This window comes from Poeciliopsis prolifica, unplaced genomic scaffold (genome assembly GCF_027474105.1).
Source record: "Poeciliopsis prolifica strain line A6 unplaced genomic scaffold, Auburn_PproV2 SCAFFOLD019, whole genome shotgun sequence".
NCBI classification, from domain to species: domain Eukaryota; kingdom Metazoa; phylum Chordata; class Actinopteri; order Cyprinodontiformes; family Poeciliidae; genus Poeciliopsis; species Poeciliopsis prolifica.
In genome coordinates, this window is record NW_026562394.1 from 1,522,188 (window position 1) to 1,540,426 (window position 18,239).

An 18,239-nucleotide genomic window follows, 5' to 3' on the forward strand; every position below is an offset into this window, starting at 1 on the left:
CAGATTTATACCTCATGTTTTTACTGTGGTGTGCAGTGCCATGTCTTCTCGAAATATTGTGTGTGCATTAACGTCTAAAGAGATACCCTTTAATCTAATCTATTCATTACTTAACTTTTGATGTATGTTAAGTTTTCCAAATTTCCCTCAGGAACCTTTGAATGAGTTTCAGCAATCTTTTTCTTCAACAGTGAAGTTTTGTGCAGTGAGCATAAGGTCACCATAGTTCAATACAAGTATTGTTTAGATATAAACCACAGCAGGAAACTTTAGGATTTGAATTTCAGTCAAGAGTGGCGTAAGAGGCACTTCCGCCCACAGGCAATTTTTAATAGATCATTTTTGAGGAATTTTGACAATTCACACGTCGAACTTTGACAAACTCCACCTTGGCATTAAAATGTCCTCACACTAATCAAATGTAAACTCTATCAGAGAGCAGCTATGTCTGTAAGACTGTTGAATTAGTTGTTTTGATTCCTTTCTAGGAAATATCCAGGCTAATACCAACATCTGTTTATGCTTGCATTTTACAAGAGTAAAATACATGTCCAAAACAGCATGTCCAACATTTTTGAAAACATTCTCAATAATTAGCAGCAACCAGCAAAAACATTGCATTACAGCAATCAGAAACTCTTCTTATGGTTTCTGACCAGCTTTTTGAAAATTTCCATTGGTATTTTTGAAGATGTTTAAAGTTGGAAGTTTTATTTCATCTATTGATTCTCCGTTAGATTCAAGTTCAGACTCTGGCTGTTCCACTCCAAAACTTTAAAGTTCCTTTATTCAGAAGAAATTTGTTCATTAAATTACTTTTAACCCGAATCTGCCAAAGGAATCACTAATTTTGGTTTTAATTATTCTATTTCTTTTACATAAATGCAGTGATTGTCTTGCTATTTTGTCTGTGATTAAGAATTTAGTGAAGAACTCAGATAAAAAAAGTTTGATGAATGAAACTCTATTAATTAAACATTGTCCTCTACATATTTCTTTCACATCTTAGTGCATCAGTTGATTTTTAAATTTAGAAATCAATTGATCTACTGTGTATTATCAAAGGTCATCCTGGTCCATCTGAGTATTTGGGCTGAAACCTCATTGTGTGCTTTAACACACACACAAAATTGTTTTGTGACTGAAAATCTATTCATTCGTCCTCAGTTATTGATCCATACTTGAAATTTGATTTCCGACAATACATTTGATGCTGATTATTTTGTCCTTCGTTAGTTTAAAACAAATTCTAAAAAGATGTTCTTTGAAGAAAAAACATTTAAATGGATTAAAATTTGCAAATTAAACATCCTATGAACTTAGACTATTAGTAATTATAAATGAACTGCATATAACAAATATAATAAAAGTGCATTCTTATAAAAGACAAAGATCTATCTCTGATTCAGCAGGAGGTGTTGAGATGGTGGATTGTGATGTATATTCTTCCAGGCATCTGACCGTAAACTCTTTGAAATCTGGCTTCCTTTCAAACCTCCTTCACTTCACAAGCTCTTCTTCCCGAAGCTCAGGCCCTAGCCGCTCATGTAAGGAGTCTGTTTTGTCCAGTTTGATCCTCACTTAAAATTGAATTTGATTAATACTCTCAAACAAAGACGACTTCAAAGGTGCCGCTGCAGCTATACAGGTCATCCCTGCGAGCGCGCCAAGACCCAGCCGTGCGTGACATGCATGTGAATCGAAGCATGTTATAGTCATTTTGTAATTTGGTGCATCTTACTTCAGAAGCATCTAGTGGCCCATTATTCTGTAGTATTAATCAAGGGCGCTGTAACAGGATTTGTTAAACCAACTTTTACCCTCCCTGTGTGCATCCAGTGATGGATGGTTTCCAGAAACTCTCTGCAGAGAAGCTCATTCTCTGGTTCTGTCACAATTATACATCAAATATCTTAATCAACCTTGGAATTTAATTTTTTTTTATGTTCTCTATGAAATTAATAGAGCAGATATATTTTTAATTCGCTCAGAGGTTTGGTGCTGCTTAGTTCAGCATCCATAAAAGCCTCTTTTGTCACATGTCGATTAGGCTTTTGCATAGGCCATCATTTTTTTTTAAATATCCAGAAGCCATTTAATTACACACATACATCACATATGTTCTATGATCAATATGTGAAAGTGCATTGCCATCTACTGGCACATATTGGGACTTTTTTAAAACCCAGACAGTGAAAGGAAAGAGGGATAACTGCTCACTTTAGCCAATTTAACACTTTTTTTTGTTATGTTACAATTTTCTACTAGGTGCAGAATACCTTAAAATAAAACCTTTAAGATAACTGTTCACACACATACATAAACATTCCCTCTACTTACCTTGATCAGATAAAGAAAGTGCAATCAATTGAACATAGGGGGCAGCAGATTAGTCTTACAGATGTGCAATAAATCTGTTGCAAATGTGCCCTTATGTGCCTTTAAAAGACGTTAAAGCTTCATCTCCAACTAATAAAATAATAGGATTACAGGCTGAGACCAGGTCTCAATGAACTGTCTAATAAAAACTGCTGTGATTAGGGTTTTCATTTCATGTAATAAGAAATGCATAATAACACACACTAATCCTGCAAATCACTGAGAAATGGAACATTTAGACATTTTATTAAAAAATAATCCGAAATTATTCAAACACAGAGGTTGCAAGCAACCTGCATTGCAGAAGTAACTTCTCCCAGTGTCTACATAAAGCATGTTCACAGCTTCCCTGGTGATGCATTTTATCTGTTTCTAACACCGCTGCTATCTCAGGCAGAACCTAAATTGCCTGCCTCTTGCTATCTGTTGAGCACCACAATCTTCATCGTGTATTTGACTGTGCTGAGATATAAAATATTGTTCCATTTCATAAGACTGAATTCCAGAAAATCAATTGTATTGATATAAGAGAAGGCCTTCTTTTGATACCTTGCTGGTTTTGAAAGACTTAAACATTGCATTCTTTTATTGATTTTTATTCTAAGTCGTTCATTCGACCAAATATAAGTCCAGAGTCATTATCAGGGAAATAAAATGCTTATTGAAATATGCCATGAAAGTTCCTCATGAATGTTAGATGGAAATATTTAACTCCAATCATGGAGTCATTAAGACATCTTGAAAATTTTTGTTGTTGCTCTGATACTCATTTTACAGAGTATTACTTACTGCAGGGTAACATTTAGGATATATTGTATATTAGTAGAGTCCCAATAATTAGCTGGGCTGACAATCAAGACACTTTTAAATAAGGTTCTGGAAAATCTCACTACCTGTGGTTGGTACATTGTATGTGATCAGTTATTCTTTAAATATCAGTATTAATCTAGTTTACCCTGAATAATATTATGTTGATGCAGCATATAAAGGCAGTTCTGACAAACTATTTGTTGCAATTCTAATGTATAAAGTACAATTTGTAGAACTTATATTTTATAAGTTTGCATAATGTCACACCAATTCCTGATTAGAACATCTCTAATGTATGATTATTTCTACTTGCTATCTTCACTTCTGCTTCTTTAAGTGTTGGATCAAATTTACTCATGAGAGAAAAAAAAAACCCTGTAAATTATTCTTAAACTAAACACATTTGTCTGGCATGAGAGCCAATTAGCAAAATGCAAACAAATAACTCAGTGGTAGTAGACTAGTATATGTCAAATTTAGCTACATTTGATTGCTGAATTATGGAGCTAAAATAATTAGAAAACATGTAACAAGATTGTTGGGTTTCCTGAGCAAAGCACAAAGGGATCTAATTACATTTAGCTGTGCAGCTGTTCACTGAATAAAGGTCTCATTTTTGCTGTTATCTGTAATGGTACTTCAGAGAAACAGCAGCAACAGTAAACAAGACGAATGTTCTGTTTCATGAGGGAAAAAGAGGAAGAAGAACATAAATATATCACAGTGCATGTTCTCTAAATCATGGAACAAAAGATAATCATAGGAGACACTTACTGAGATTACAGTCTATCCTGATACAATCTGGTGAGAGAGAGAGTGAGATGGTGAGATTAAAGGAAAAAAAGAACAGCACAAAAGAGGAGAATATTTCACATCCTTCAAGGTATATTCTGCAGACAGTTCAGTGCTTTTCAGAGCCCACCATCCGGGGACAGCCTCGAGAGTCTAAACTGCCACTTCCCTCCCTGTAGTATTCACAACAAACCAGCGAGAAAAAGGACAAAGCTCACTGTGTGTCTGGCTCTGCTGGAGGCATAACAGAGCGCATCAAAGTTAGGATCAATAAGAGCTTTATTGACCATAAAAGTAAAGGTGCACCAGCTTTACTTTGTTTTCGGCATGAGTACTGGCTCTGGTGAGGCTGCTTATGCTTAGCTTTTGGCAGAGTTTGATTGTTTCAGAAGCCGTGACTGATAGTTTTACTGACATGTGCTCTAGGGTAAATCAGCAAACATGCACCGCTGTGAGGAAAGTCGTCTGAAGAAGATAACGGAAATAGAAAATGGAACATGTGCTAAATTTGAGCATGTTGTGCAGCTGATATGAAACAAGTTCAAACATATCAGCAAAGCAAAAAACATTTACGATAAAGATTTATTAATGTATTTATCTATTTAGATAATGGCAGATTGACTTTTTGACATCTGTAACAACTATGCAATAAAGAAGCTTATGTTGTAAAATTGTATGTTCATAATTAAAAACAGCTTGTAACATTTTTTTTCTACAATTTTACTGTGAAGAATCACACTGAAACAGTTTCATTAAACTTCAGGTCATTTCACTCCTTGATCAATGTGCACCTTGTTTGTTACCCAAAAATCACTATTTCATCTCTTCCCTCTTCCATTTGTAACTTCAAACAAACCTTAGTCTACTCATGTACTCTCAGCATTCCAGGCGATCTTACATTGTACAAGCTAAAGCTTCTGATCAATGCAGTTCCGTCTTTAAGCCCTGGTCCATTCCACTCTGGATTGACTCTGCATGTGTCTCTGTTCTGATGCGTACTTCTCTAGCAGAGTGAAGCCATTCCTGACAACTGATGTAATGGTCAAGGTCTCTCACATGATTGACGATTTCTACTTAAGTTTTTCTTATCTTCATGACATACTTTTTGACTGGACTCAGGAGCGCCTTACAGTCTGAAAAAACAAACTTTTCATTTTGAATTTTCATGACAGTTTATTTGTATATTATATGATATTATATTATATTATGTTATATTATTTCTCATGCAGTACAGCTCTCAGAACTTACTTGTTTTATGACAATCAGTTGACTTTTTGAATGGCAATTCTTAATTCATGTACAAAATGAATATTAAAAGAACTGAAGGATTTACTGTGCACAATTAAAATCACTCCTTTCCATCTCTAGTCTGTACTGAAACATTGTATACGGCACGCAAAGGGAAGAATAAGAACAAAGTAAACACTTGATCCCAAGAACTGTTTGGTTATTAAGTAGTACTGACTGATGCGATTTTGATGAATGTATTATTGGTTTAATAGTTAACTGTATAAATGTCTGATGCACCTTTATTCAGAAAATGTATGGCATTTCAATTGAAGTTGCCATTAAGCCTCACTCTGTAGATTTAATGGCAATTTATTTGCCACGTTAAACAGGGAGGAAAAGTGGCAATTTGCACAACCTGCAGCCACAGTCAAACTTACACCTTACGAAATTATTAAAGCACAAATCTAATGCATCCAAAACTGATTGGGTCTTTCAAGTTGACAAGAAATTACATTTTTCAACTCAAAATTAGATTAATCCACATTAAACACTCTACAGTTTGGAAAATTTTGACAACCTGAAGAAATGTACAAGAATACACTGGTGTAAGTCAGGTGGCGGCGGAGTGCTCTCAAGCTGTCAACCATCACAGAGCAGTGGAAACAGACACCCAGAGACCTGGGAGTTTTCTGATGCTGGTGTGTGTGTGTTTCTTTGAGTATGTGTGTCTGTGTGTGTTCGTCACTGGCACTTCCTGCTCAGTGAAGTGACTCTAAACTGGACAAGCCAGCAAATGTGAGGGGAAGGAACGACAATGGGACCATCTGCAGTGTGAGGAGTTTAAGTGGTGATATTTCAGCGTAATGATGGATCAGGTCTCTGACTGCCCTCTCCTTGAACTGCAGACAAGCCATTGAAGGGCTGATAGAGCCGAGACAGTCGGGTGGGACCCGACCCCAGGATGAACTGAGAGGAGAGAGACAGGGAGACAGGTATAGGTAGAGAGAAATAAAGAGGCAGACGAAACATGCACACATACAGTTGTTTAAAAAGGTGCAGCGTCCCTGTTGAGGGTTTTCTTTGACTTAGATGGTGGAAGCATTATATTTAGCAATTAAAGTCAATGTTTAAATTCTTTAATTTAATACTTAAATTAAATTTTACCAATGGAATAGTCACTTTCCCCCAGTCTGTCTGTTTGGTTTGCATCAAAGTCATCAGAAATTTCCTCTTTTTTTGTTCAACAAGTCCCTATGTCATTCTCCATCCTTTCCCAAACATAAGCTCACTGGTTTTCACTATTATTTGCATCGTTCCCTGCATTATGCTGCCCACGCGCCATATTCTGTTTTTTTGTGCATGATATGCAAGTTTCTTGTTACCTTTATAAATAAAACCTTTTTTACTCTGCTTATTCCTGGTACTTGTCTGCAGAGTACCTCTACTTTAAACTCATTAAACATGACACATTTTCTGTTATATAATATTGCCTACCACATAACTAAAGCTCAAATGGTTCCAGATGGCAATTTCTCTGTTTGTCTTTCTGTGCCAAAACCTTTTCGATAAAGGTTAAAATGTCCGCAGTATTTCCTTAAAGACGAACGAGTGTAATTGATTTACTTTTCCACCTCAGAGAAAATCTGAATAACTGATCTGCACTGCTTAATTTGACCAGGCTACCATGGAAAAACTGAGGGTCAGCATGATTTTAAAGTAAGTGAATTGACTACAAGAATGTGCATAATAACTCTGGCCCCAACATCTTGACCAGTGACGTGCGGTCAGGGGAGGCAAGTGAGGCAGAGCATCACCTGTCACCATGGAAAAATAATGATAAAATAATTGAAAGAGCTATTTTTACCTTGTGGTTTATACTACAAAGTATTTCTTTTTCATTTAGCTTAATCAAGTTTGATTACTTCTTTCTTCTGAATGCTGAATTTTCGCATTTCAGTATTCAAATGCCGGCGAGGCAGCAGTGAGCTGAGCCTCAACTGGGATTGATCAACCTCTCCTAACTGCACTGGCTGCCAATCTATGAGAGGATGTTCCTCCTGTCTGTACGTCATCAATAAAATGGCTAAGAAACATTTAATGTATGAACTGACTTTCCATAATTAAGTTTATGTATATAATGTACAGTGTTTTTTTTTTTTTTTTTTGTCACCAACTGTGTGCGCAAGTGTTTCGTGTGCTGAGGAGCTATCAGAAACAGCATAAGAACAGATTCGAGGTGAGGCAGGCAGTTCTCTTCCCTCATGGTAGGGGGCGCTCATGATCCCAGACATTGTGACTCCACAACTGCAGAGTAAGAGACAGTAAACGCGAGCTAGCCATACAGTAAGTCAAGTGCAGCGATATATTTATGGTTTTATCCTCTTATCACAGCAATTACTTATTAATAATAGCAAAATAAGCATTAAGCCTAAAACCATACTACTGCAACAGACGGAATGTTCTGCTCTTTGTGTGGAAAATATTTCAGTGTTTTTTTTTGTGCATTGCAGCCGCGCTGATACAGAGAGCGAGAAAGAAATGGTTTTGAGTTGTACTTTAACAGTTTTGTCCTTTGCCGTGGAGCACAACACGAAATTAATAATCTCTACATGTCCAAGTTTGATTGAGTCAACGGAATTATTCTACTACGGCAGCGCAGCTTTGCATGACATGTAGAAGAATATTATTTTTACCTTCCAGCGTTTTCTGCATGCGTGAAATTTCCATCTGTAAACAATGACATGCAGGGGGTCTAAATTTGTAAATCTGATTATGATTAAGGCAGTGTCTGACCAACAATGAAACTCACCGCACGTCACTGATCTTGTCATATTGTCATTGTGCTCAAAAGATTAAATGACAATTATTTATTTTGTGGGGTTGCAAAATATTTTTTTTCAAAATTATATGCAAATATCAAACCACAAATTGACTATACTAAAACCACTCTCAATAAGTTTTCACACCCATTCCTGATTACTGTTTGAACTGTTGAATCAAGGAATAGAACCAACATCAAGGAGACGAAATAGATCATAAAAAGTAACACATCAAGCTCCAATCTAAAGACATTCAAGTCTGAGACTTTGGGACTCCTGCTAAACACAGTGAGAGTCATAATCCGAAATGGAAAAGTCATAGGACAATTGCAGACATGCCTACCAAAATCACTCCAAGAGTGTATGAATATCAGCAAAAGCACTGTCTGTCTCACTTTCATTTTCTCAGGGTGTAGACTATACCCAGTTATGCGCAATTTTGTTAATCTGCAATTTTGTTAATCTGCATACCTACATCAATTATTGCATTAAATATGTTCAAATGAACAATCTCTACTGAATGTGTTTATCTTTTTAGACAACTGTAGTTACTGTGCATGAAGATGTGAATGGAAGAAAGTCTAACTAAACAAATTTCATTTGTCTAGGTGACACGTCCTAATAGGTCAGGTGGAATGATCTGCTTAAATTTGCTGCAGCAGCTTTACCCAGGTTGACAGTGAGTTTGACTCTGCCTCCGTCCAGTTCCACGCGTAGGGTGTCCGCTGACTGCTGAGATGTGGTGGCCATCAGCAAACCAAAGGCCCTCTGGGACATGAACCGCAGGGACACGTCCTCGGCCTCTGTGTGCAGCGTCCTCGGCAGCACCACCTTCAGATACATGCTGCCATCATAGCTCACTGCTGTGGCCTCTGTGCAAACAGAGAACAGGGGTGTCTTAATGGACGCTGAAATCAATAAACACTAAATCAACAAAAAAAGGACCAAAGAGCATTTGTGAACGAAAACCTGAACCCCCTGTTGAGACAATCTTGGGGACAGAATGATATAGTTTTAGATTGCAGTTTTCATCAGCCGCACCAGATGGCAGAAAAAGCCTGGAGCAGATGAAGGCAGGGGGGAGAAATGCAGCGGCAATTAAATTTCCGAAGGATTTATCCCCATCCCAGTGCAATACAGGAGGGATTTTCATACATCCTTCATATTATTAGCTGCCAATGGATCTGCGTAATTTGGCCTCTCCGTGAGAAAACCATCTGCATGGATAATGCAAAGTGATTCAGGGCGAATGACTCTGCCCAAGCACCAGTGCATCCCTAATGAAACGCACAACACACACACACACACCCGCACAACACAGACAATTCATTAATGAACTACTCGACTGTGGGAAAATACTGCTATTCACTTTAGAAAGCCTTAAATAAAACATAATTTTTTCCATTGTGCTGTAATTTTTACCAAACTCATTTCGAGACATAAAGCAATATTTGGAGGTGAGATCATGGATCTCATTTAAATACATATGAGAATCTAAAGAATGATTCCACTTGGAACCGCAAATTAAATTTCTGTGGACTGGGATATTAGGTCAGATGACAAATTTTCTCTGTATCTACATTATTCCTGTCTGTGCAGTCACTTTTTACACCTCACCTAATAAATAAAATACAACCCAAAGTGTGCTAAAAGCATCCCTGCAGCATTTTAAAATCACTTGTCCCCTCCATGCTCTACCACCATCATCCCTTCCAGAGACTCTTACCCTTCTCACAGCTGGGGCCTACGTAGCCTGTGTCACTGCAGTCGCAAATATGCCGATTCCAGCCCTCTCTGCAGTGTCCACCATTGGCGCACGTGTCTCTGGAGCACCTCAGATGAGTCTCCCTGGTGCAGAAACTGCTGACACCAGCGGCGCTCTGTACCTCGGCCAGCCTCCACAGGTTGCGGCTCTGTCCATCGATGAACAGGTCCCTCACGCAGCCCACGAAGCCGAGGCTGAGGGAGGCTGTCCACACCTCAGGGGGCAGAATGAGGGCTTGCCGATCTTCGGGTAAACCTCCCAGATACATGTCTCCATCCAGGTCAAGGATCTCACTGCCCTCGTTGGCGGTGAAGGGGATGCTCAGGCTGTTCACTGAGATGAAGCCTGTGGGGTTGACATTAACGCTGAATCAATTTGAACTCATAGAAGGTTTTTGTTGCTTTGGAAAATAAAAAGGGAACAGCAGCTGTGTGTGGGTTGTGCTGAATGATATGCAGAAACAAAGTATAAGGCTGCGATAATGGGAACCAACTCGCTAATTTTGAAGGACCCACATGAAGACATTGCTCAGTGTTTAAGAGCTTAAAATTTGAATAAAAGTTCAAATTAAATATCCACATTTTGCTCAATGTATAACTGTGGCTCATAAACGTATTCAGTGCTATTGAGCTTTGTCTTATGTGTAAATTGTTTCCATGTATTTAATCAACACTAAGGTCCAAATAGTTGTGATGTGAAAAGAAAAGGATACATGGTTTTATTTATTACATTTTTACAAATTACTCTGTTTTTCCTCAGTGAAATTCTGCATAGACAGAATGTTATAAGTCCCCAAATTATTAAATTATTAAACACTGTCCACCTGTTTATGATTTTAACTCGGCACAAATAATAAGAAGCAGCCAAGAGGCTTATGGCAACACTGGAGGAGCTGCAGCGCTCCATAGTTCATTAGGCGGAATCTGTTAATAGCCTATATGGAAGAGAAAAGAAATGTGAAAACATATAGCAGAAGGTGCTCACAAAATTTAAAGTTATAATGCACATGTTGGTTAACTGCTTTTTCTCACAAGAAAAAGTGATGGTCGCAGCATCATCCCAGAACGAATGAAAGGAGCTAAATAGGTGGCAATAACAGAAAAAAAAAAGTTAGATTGAAAAAAAGTTGAGATTAAAATGGAATTTTTTAGCAGAAAACTTCCAAAAACATATAGCCTTTGCTACAATAGGCTGTTTAGATCAAAACATATTCAGGTGGTAGAAAGACCAAGTCAAGTCATATCAAGACCTCAACCCATTTGTGAATTTGTGGCAAAACATGAAAATGTCTGTTCACAATTGCTCTCCATTCAGTCTAAATGAGCCTCAGTGATTTTGCTAAGAATTTGCATGTGCTAAGCTGAAAGAATCAATTCTCAAAAGATCAGAAGATGTAACTACAAAATATTGACTTAGAGAGAATGAAGACAATGCACACCATGATCCCTCATTTTCACTAGTTTTCAAAAGAAAAGAAAATCTTTAGCAATTTGTGTTGGTGTAAAATAAGAACCTCAACAAAAATAAAATGAAAACTGGTTTTAAAAAAAATCTTCAAGCTACATGGATACTTCTCACTTATACAAAGCAGGAATACAAATGAAAAGATCAGTGTGTCTCACTTGGATTCTGCTAATAAGACATTTTCATTACTCAAATACAGCAGCCATTTAGCAGTTTCATTTGAACTAGGTAAATGTATAATTGGCCACTTGTGAAATAGGTTAACACAAATTTCAAAATGTCACTTCGAGATTACAACATCCCAAAATATCATCATAATTAAAATCCAATATGTGCGCCTGTTTCACTGCAGCGAATAAAAAGCAGCAGGAACGTGCGGCTGTCGCTGTATCCATGCTGGCATATGGGAATTTCACAGCTTGGAGGCCTTTATGCTCAACAGCTAAAACTGGATACACACAGAAGCAGACAGGAGGCTCCCCACCTCCACCCTTCGCCTTCACAAATTTATGAAATTATCTCACCATTGCGCCCCTTTCTCTGGAAGTCCACATGCCACCACTCGCCATCATCAAGCCTCTTGTTGCTGGCTTTAATCTTAATGCTGCCAGAGCCCATGTCCATGGCCAGGTAGAGAAATCCCTCCAGCAGCTCAATGGCGAAGAAGTCTGCGCGGGGCTTCCTGTCGGGCAGCTCTCCCTGCTGGCTGCCATGGCTGAACAGCAGCAGGCCGCTGGGCTCTGTGCTGCGGAAGTCGAAAGATATGGCGCCGGTCTTCTTTGTGTTCCACCTGGGCAATGTCAGGTAGGCAGACGGCGTGTCGAAGGTGACCGGCTCCAGAGCTTCCACGTTTTCACAGCTGAATATCAGGTCGCCATGGACACTGATCTTGGGGTCCCGCTGCTCAGCCAGCCGTGACAGTTCCAGTCTGAACTCATTATTCCTGTAGACCACCTAATATACGAGAGAGATGTCGTAGTGAGATGACAGCTAGTGAGATTTGGCGTCGAGCTTGAATACTGCTCATCAATAAATCCAGGAATCAATATGGCACAGCAGCATTTACGAGGGTACACAGCTCACAGCGTGTTGAGTGATCCCTGAGCTCAAATAAACAGGCAAATTTTCATTAGACGGAATTATGACCACTTAGTGCAGTAATCTAAAAAAAAATCACATTTAGCCTCACTGAGATGGTTTGCTTGTCAATGCATTGACAGAGGAGCGCCGAACAGAGTGTATGATTTAATAAACTCATCAGCTGAAAGCTTTAAAAATTATATGTGAAACCAGACATTATTTTTCTTCCCAATGAGACCTTGCATCATGTATTAATATGCCTGTTTTTATCACCTAGAAAGTGCTGCAACACTGCTATCAAAATGGATAACAGCAGAGCTGCAAGGACTCTGAAACTGGAAAAATTGATTTACATTTGGATGTTGATGAAATGTGTACATTTTTAAGAAATATGCTTGAGTTGGTTTATGCCAAAGCAGATTAAGAAAAAAAACAAAATCAAGCTGTCACAGTCACAAAAAAAAATCAATATCCAGAGTGGCCAAAAATGTGTTTTAAGTGTCCGCTAACTGAAAAACATCAGTTCAGACAAAATTGACGTCACAGATGCATTAGGAAAAAAATGAGAAAAACAAGATTTCAAAACAGCAAAAACAAAATGTCTTGCATTCAACCAAATCCACAGACAGCATGTTGAACATAGACACAGCAGACAGCTATTTTCCAACCATCTTGTCTCACACTGGGTTGTTGTGATACTGTTTTGTGAAATCAAATGTTACAAGTGAAGGCCTGCTCTGATCCACCAGATGGTTTATTACATAGAGCTACAGCACTTAGATAGACCTCTGAGGAAAGCATGAGCTGTTAAAATCACACTGTATGTTTAAGGTTACATCAAATGAACTCAAATCTGAATAATCATTTTGTTGCATGGTCTTTAAACAAAATGTATAATTGCTACAATGTTAACTTTCATACTACTGATGGTAAACTGCAACAAAAGTAAATACAGAAATTTTATTACTGGACCATTTTATTGTAAATAAATTGAAATATTTAATTTTCTACACACTGAGAGAAGAATTAAACATTTTTACTTCACTGAAAAAAATTACACGGCTACCAACGCTAGTTATTTTTCAGCTTGCAAAATCTTACATCATCCTTTCCAACTCTAGATACACTTTATATACAGCTCTGAAAAAATTAAACATTTAAAATGATCAGTTTCTCTGATTTTACTGTTTATAGGTATATAAGTGAGTAAAATGAACATTGTTCTTTTATTTTGAGTTAGTAGCAACATGTCGCTGAAAAACTAAGTTAAAATTTTGTATTTATTACAAAAAAATGAGAAATGGTCAAAATAACAAAAAAGATGCAGTGCTTTCAGAACTCAGATAATGCAAAGAAATCAAGTTCTTATTAATTTAGAAACAATACTAATGTTTTAACTCAGGAAGAGCTTAGAAATCAATATTTGGTGGAATAACCAGGAGGTTTTTAATGGGGTTCAGTGCAGTGGACTCTTCATTTTTTCCAGAGCTGTATATGTAAATATTTGATATCCGTCTTTACTCACATCTTACTAAGATGTCGGCCCATCAACACGTTCAGGAAGGTTCTCCCCAAGGTTTACCAGGCTGTTTAGTTTCTGGTCATGCAGAAACTAAACAGGTCAAACACTGGTGTTGGACTAGAAGACCTGGCTCACAGTCTGACTACTCTACTTCTACAGGTCTGGCAGTCAAGTTCTTCAACACCAAATGCTATGCTTTCATTGAAAGGGGGATTAAATGGTCCCCACATAGTCTAGACTCTAGAAGATAATATTGCCAAAAATATCTGGTATTTGGAATAATTAAAAGTTATTTTCTCTGGATCCAAAGGCTCAACTCCTTAAAAATAGCCCATTCCATTATCCTGTCTGCATTAAACTTTACATTTGACAATGAAGTCAGGCAAATGACTTCATTGCCAAATTAAGTCATTTGACAATCTGGCAAGGCCTGACCCAGATTGGTCAACTGAATTATCAAACATTTTGTCACTTAAACAAAAACTACCTCACTATCGCCATGTGCTTTACACTTCTGCTCTAAATGTTTTGAATTGTACTTGGTGATATAAGGCATAAATGCAGCTGTTTTGCCACCCAAACTTCTTTCATCTCTATTGAAGGTCATCTCTATTGCAGAAAATTGGTGACCTCTATGCACTGTGCACCTCAGCATCTGCTCACCCCACTCAATAATTTGATGTGGCCAACCACTTTGTGGCTGAGTTGCTGCTGATCTTGATAACTTCCAATTTAGTAAAGCAGTCGACTATTGAATGAAAACTCCTCGTAAAGGTTCACAACTGGACTAATTGCAGGGGTGGGTCACTTCTCTAGAGTGACCCATCTTTTCACAACTATGTACTTCTGTCTGCATGGCAAGGTGCAAGATTTGATATACCTGTGGCCATTGAGGTGACTAGAAATCCTGAATGTAATGATTTGATTGGATGAGCTGGCAACTTTGACAATATGGTGTATATACATTTTCTGGTTAAAAAAAGGGACATTTAGCAATAAAAAGAATGCTTACATGTTTCCTTTATAAATACATAAGTGGGTTTGAAGTCTGAATCTCGGGCCTCCATTGTTCTGTTAAACCCAGTCACACTATTGCACATAGGCTTTGTGTTTCCTTGGGTTGAAGAGACACACTGCTTTAAGCAAATAACATTCAGCATCACCTTCCTACACATTTGATACTGTAGTACATGAAACGTGATCTCCAGCTAAGCCAGACAGCCACTGATTTTTTTCAAAATGTGAAAAAATTTAGTCACATTATGCATGTATATTGTGGGCCCTTTAATATATTCTGTCAGTATTGCGATGAAAGGCTTAAAGTGTACATGATGTTACAGCAAAAGGACTAAATTACTTTTCCTCTTCTATTATCGTCTCCTTTTACTTTTCGTCTCATTTCCAAATGTGTAATGCTGTCTGTGCAACAGGACACTGTGAACTTTTTCTATTTTTTTTTTCTTATCTGTGGACATTATGTAAAACCCATTTTCAGATATGGCAACATACATGGCAAGACAAGAAGCTGTCTTTTGATGAGTATTTTCTGAAAGTGCATATACAAATTTAAAGGAGATAATTTAGCAAACAAATTTGTTGGCAAAAAGAATTGACTGATTTTCATAACAATTTAACACCTTTCAGTGAGAGTCTTTAGGTGTTTGTTAATTGGCCTCAGCTACTCAAAGACATAGGAATCAAATCTAAAAAGAAAAAAATGAAAAAACAGTCAATAAAATGTAATTAATTCAGCCACACAAGGACAAACAATCTCAATCAGATGAAGGTTAGGAGAATAGATTCATCTATGTATTCACACCTTCTTGGTCCTTCTTGGTTTCAGCTTGTGGGAAGCTGGAACCTATAATGGCTGTTCGTGGGCAACACTCAGGACAGGACACCAATACAACACATTGCCAACAATGATACACAAAATGACGATGCACACTCATTCTGGCTCATAATGTCAATTTTTTTTTTTTTAGTCAGTCAACCTAATGTGTTTTTGTACTGTGGGAGAAGCCTAGAGTACCAGCAGAAAAGCCACATAGGAGTCGGGAGAACAAACGTCACAAACAAATACCTGGAAAACACAGATTTGAACGCGCAACCTGCTGGTAGAAAAGTAACAAAACTTATACAAAGTTAACATTAAATATGACATAAAACTACTGAAAAAAAGAGTAAACAGCAGCTTATAGGAGTATATCATTGTAAACTTGTGTCCTAATTTCTTATATAAAGAGGAAAGCAGAGTCATTTCTTCAACCACAAATTTAAAGTCTCTCAGCACTGTATTAGTTTTCGAGCACAGTTACAATGCTCATGTTTTGTTTGCATTTTGGGAATCGTTTGCTGTGAATTTTCTTTCAAAGGAATTAAAGTGGCAGGACAGTTTTGGGGTGGAGAGATTCAGATTAAGATTCAGAATGGCCCAATCAAAGTCCAGATCCAAATGAGGAATTGTGGCAAGGGTGGAAATTTGTTTCAAGTTTTTATTTGTTAAAAAAACAACAACATACTCTTGTCCTTCCCCTTCACAATTATATAATTTGTTGCATAAAATCCCACGAAGAGACACCAAATGTTATGTTTTGAATGTAACAAAGTGTAAAAAAGGCCATTATGGAGAGTGAATATTTATTACAAGGTCATTTTTGACTGACTGGAATACAAAACAATCTAAATCAATCAACCTTGATCTGATATCAGAAGTCGACGCAGACATTGAAAGAATGCCAGTGGGTTTCTTTATGTTACTTTGCTATTTTTGGCTTTCACTCTGGCTTCATCAATATTCACAAGACACAGCAACCCTTGTCTCATTTTGTATCAGTTGTAAGTCGCCCCACTGTTATCTGCCACCTCACTCTACCACCAGCCGCCGCCTGAGGTGACACACCACACTGCACATAGGACTAACAGCAGAGCCGGGAGCCTGTGTAAGCCAATATCACACTTTACACTGCCTCGGTGTGACTAATTAGATGGTGAAATCAGATGCTGAAACTGACCATTGAGAAATGAATGAAACGGGCAAACTAAAAGGGGAATCCAGTCAAGATGGCCATTTTTACAAAGAGGAAGCAACGTGTCAGAAGGCACAGATGGCCACGAAAAAGAGGCGCTATGACCTCTGCAGAAGTATTATATAAGCCAAAGGACAATACAGTGAGTGGAATCCTATTTCACAGATTCAGATGCTTACTGTGTGTTAGTTGGATTATAGAGTATCCCAAAACACAAGAATAAAGCTCCTTTAGAGTCATCCGACAAAGCCGTTATGTCATTACTGCTCAAGCTGTGAAGAGTAACATCACTTTGAAAATGACCCTCTCCGCTGCTAACAACTGTCTTCATGACTAAATTGGGTCCCATCTTTGAAGTGGTAAAATACAGGAACCTAATGAAGTAGTGTGGAATATCCCTCGGGTGCGCGCAACCAACTCTCGACTTCAAAGACAAACCTGCCTTTCCTTGTTCGTCGTTGTAGTTGTGACCTTCATGTGAAAGTCACCATTATTTTCCTCACACCTGATGATCCCGATGGCCTGCCGAGCTCCATTCACATCTGTTGTTGTGCAACGTCTGGAGAGATTAGTCATGGCGCATACTCTCTAGAGTCAGTGAAATAAGACTCCCTAAATAGATGTGGTGCTTACACAATAAATATTTTCCTCGCTGCAGGTTTTTCTCTCTCCTCGTGGATTAAGATTAATATCTTGTCTGAACTATGTCCAATCTGCTCCTCTCGTTTATCACCGACCTCAGGACCTTTGGCCCGGACAGAAATGTCTCTGCGCCAGGCGGCGGGACTGTCTGGAGGGCTGATCCCATTTCATCACCTCTGCTTCTCCCACAACTCCCACAATTTAGGATTTCTGAGATATGTCAGCCCATCTTCATGACTATCTCTCTCCTTCCTGCCATATTGCTCCCGCTGCATGCCTACAGTACATCTGTGTGATTATCCACAGCAGTAGTAGGTCTAAACACCACCAACAGCCACACCGCCCACAGAGCGGAGGTTGGAGCATTGGCAGTGATGCTGGAACAATAACCTGTCCATAAATAACATCTCGTTTTCATTTCGCTGCATACAGATGGCAAAGTAATTATGTAAACACTGAATTGAAAACCTTTCTACAGATGTACTTTGAAATGTCCATCTTCCATACTTTAGTAAACTATACCAACAGAAATGTTCAGAGAATCCATTTGGATTCAGTTGACTGGAAATAAACATGTATGTGAATAAAGTCAGGTAGAACCAAGTGACAGCAATTATAAGCTGTTTGTGATTCCTGCCTTGTTTTTAGCTTGTAGCTGAAGCCCTGCTTCTCTTCTCCTTTAAAAATACTCCCAATCCAATGTTTCT

The 18,239-nt window shown here is 38.1% G+C and overlaps 1 protein-coding gene across 5 annotated transcripts in view; it reads right to left on the bottom strand.

Moving 5' to 3' along the window:
- nrxn2a (neurexin 2a) overlaps positions 1 to 18,239 on the bottom strand; it is a 155,200-nt gene that overhangs the window by 77,400 nt on the left and 59,561 nt on the right. For 3 of the 5 annotated variants that reach the window (XM_055043571.1, XM_055043569.1, XM_055043567.1), the window contains 4 exons: positions 11,784 to 12,213; positions 9,757 to 10,140; positions 8,699 to 8,902; positions 3,964 to 3,990 (listed from right to left, as the gene is read on the bottom strand). In XM_055043571.1, the coding sequence (XP_054899546.1) occupies positions 3,964 to 3,990; positions 8,699 to 8,902; positions 9,757 to 10,140; positions 11,784 to 12,213 (1,045 nt within the window). The remainder of the gene's footprint in view (positions 1 to 3,963; positions 3,991 to 8,698; positions 8,903 to 9,756; positions 10,141 to 11,783; positions 12,214 to 18,239) is intronic. The other 2 variants (XM_055043570.1, XM_055043568.1) reach the window with 1 other exon arrangement.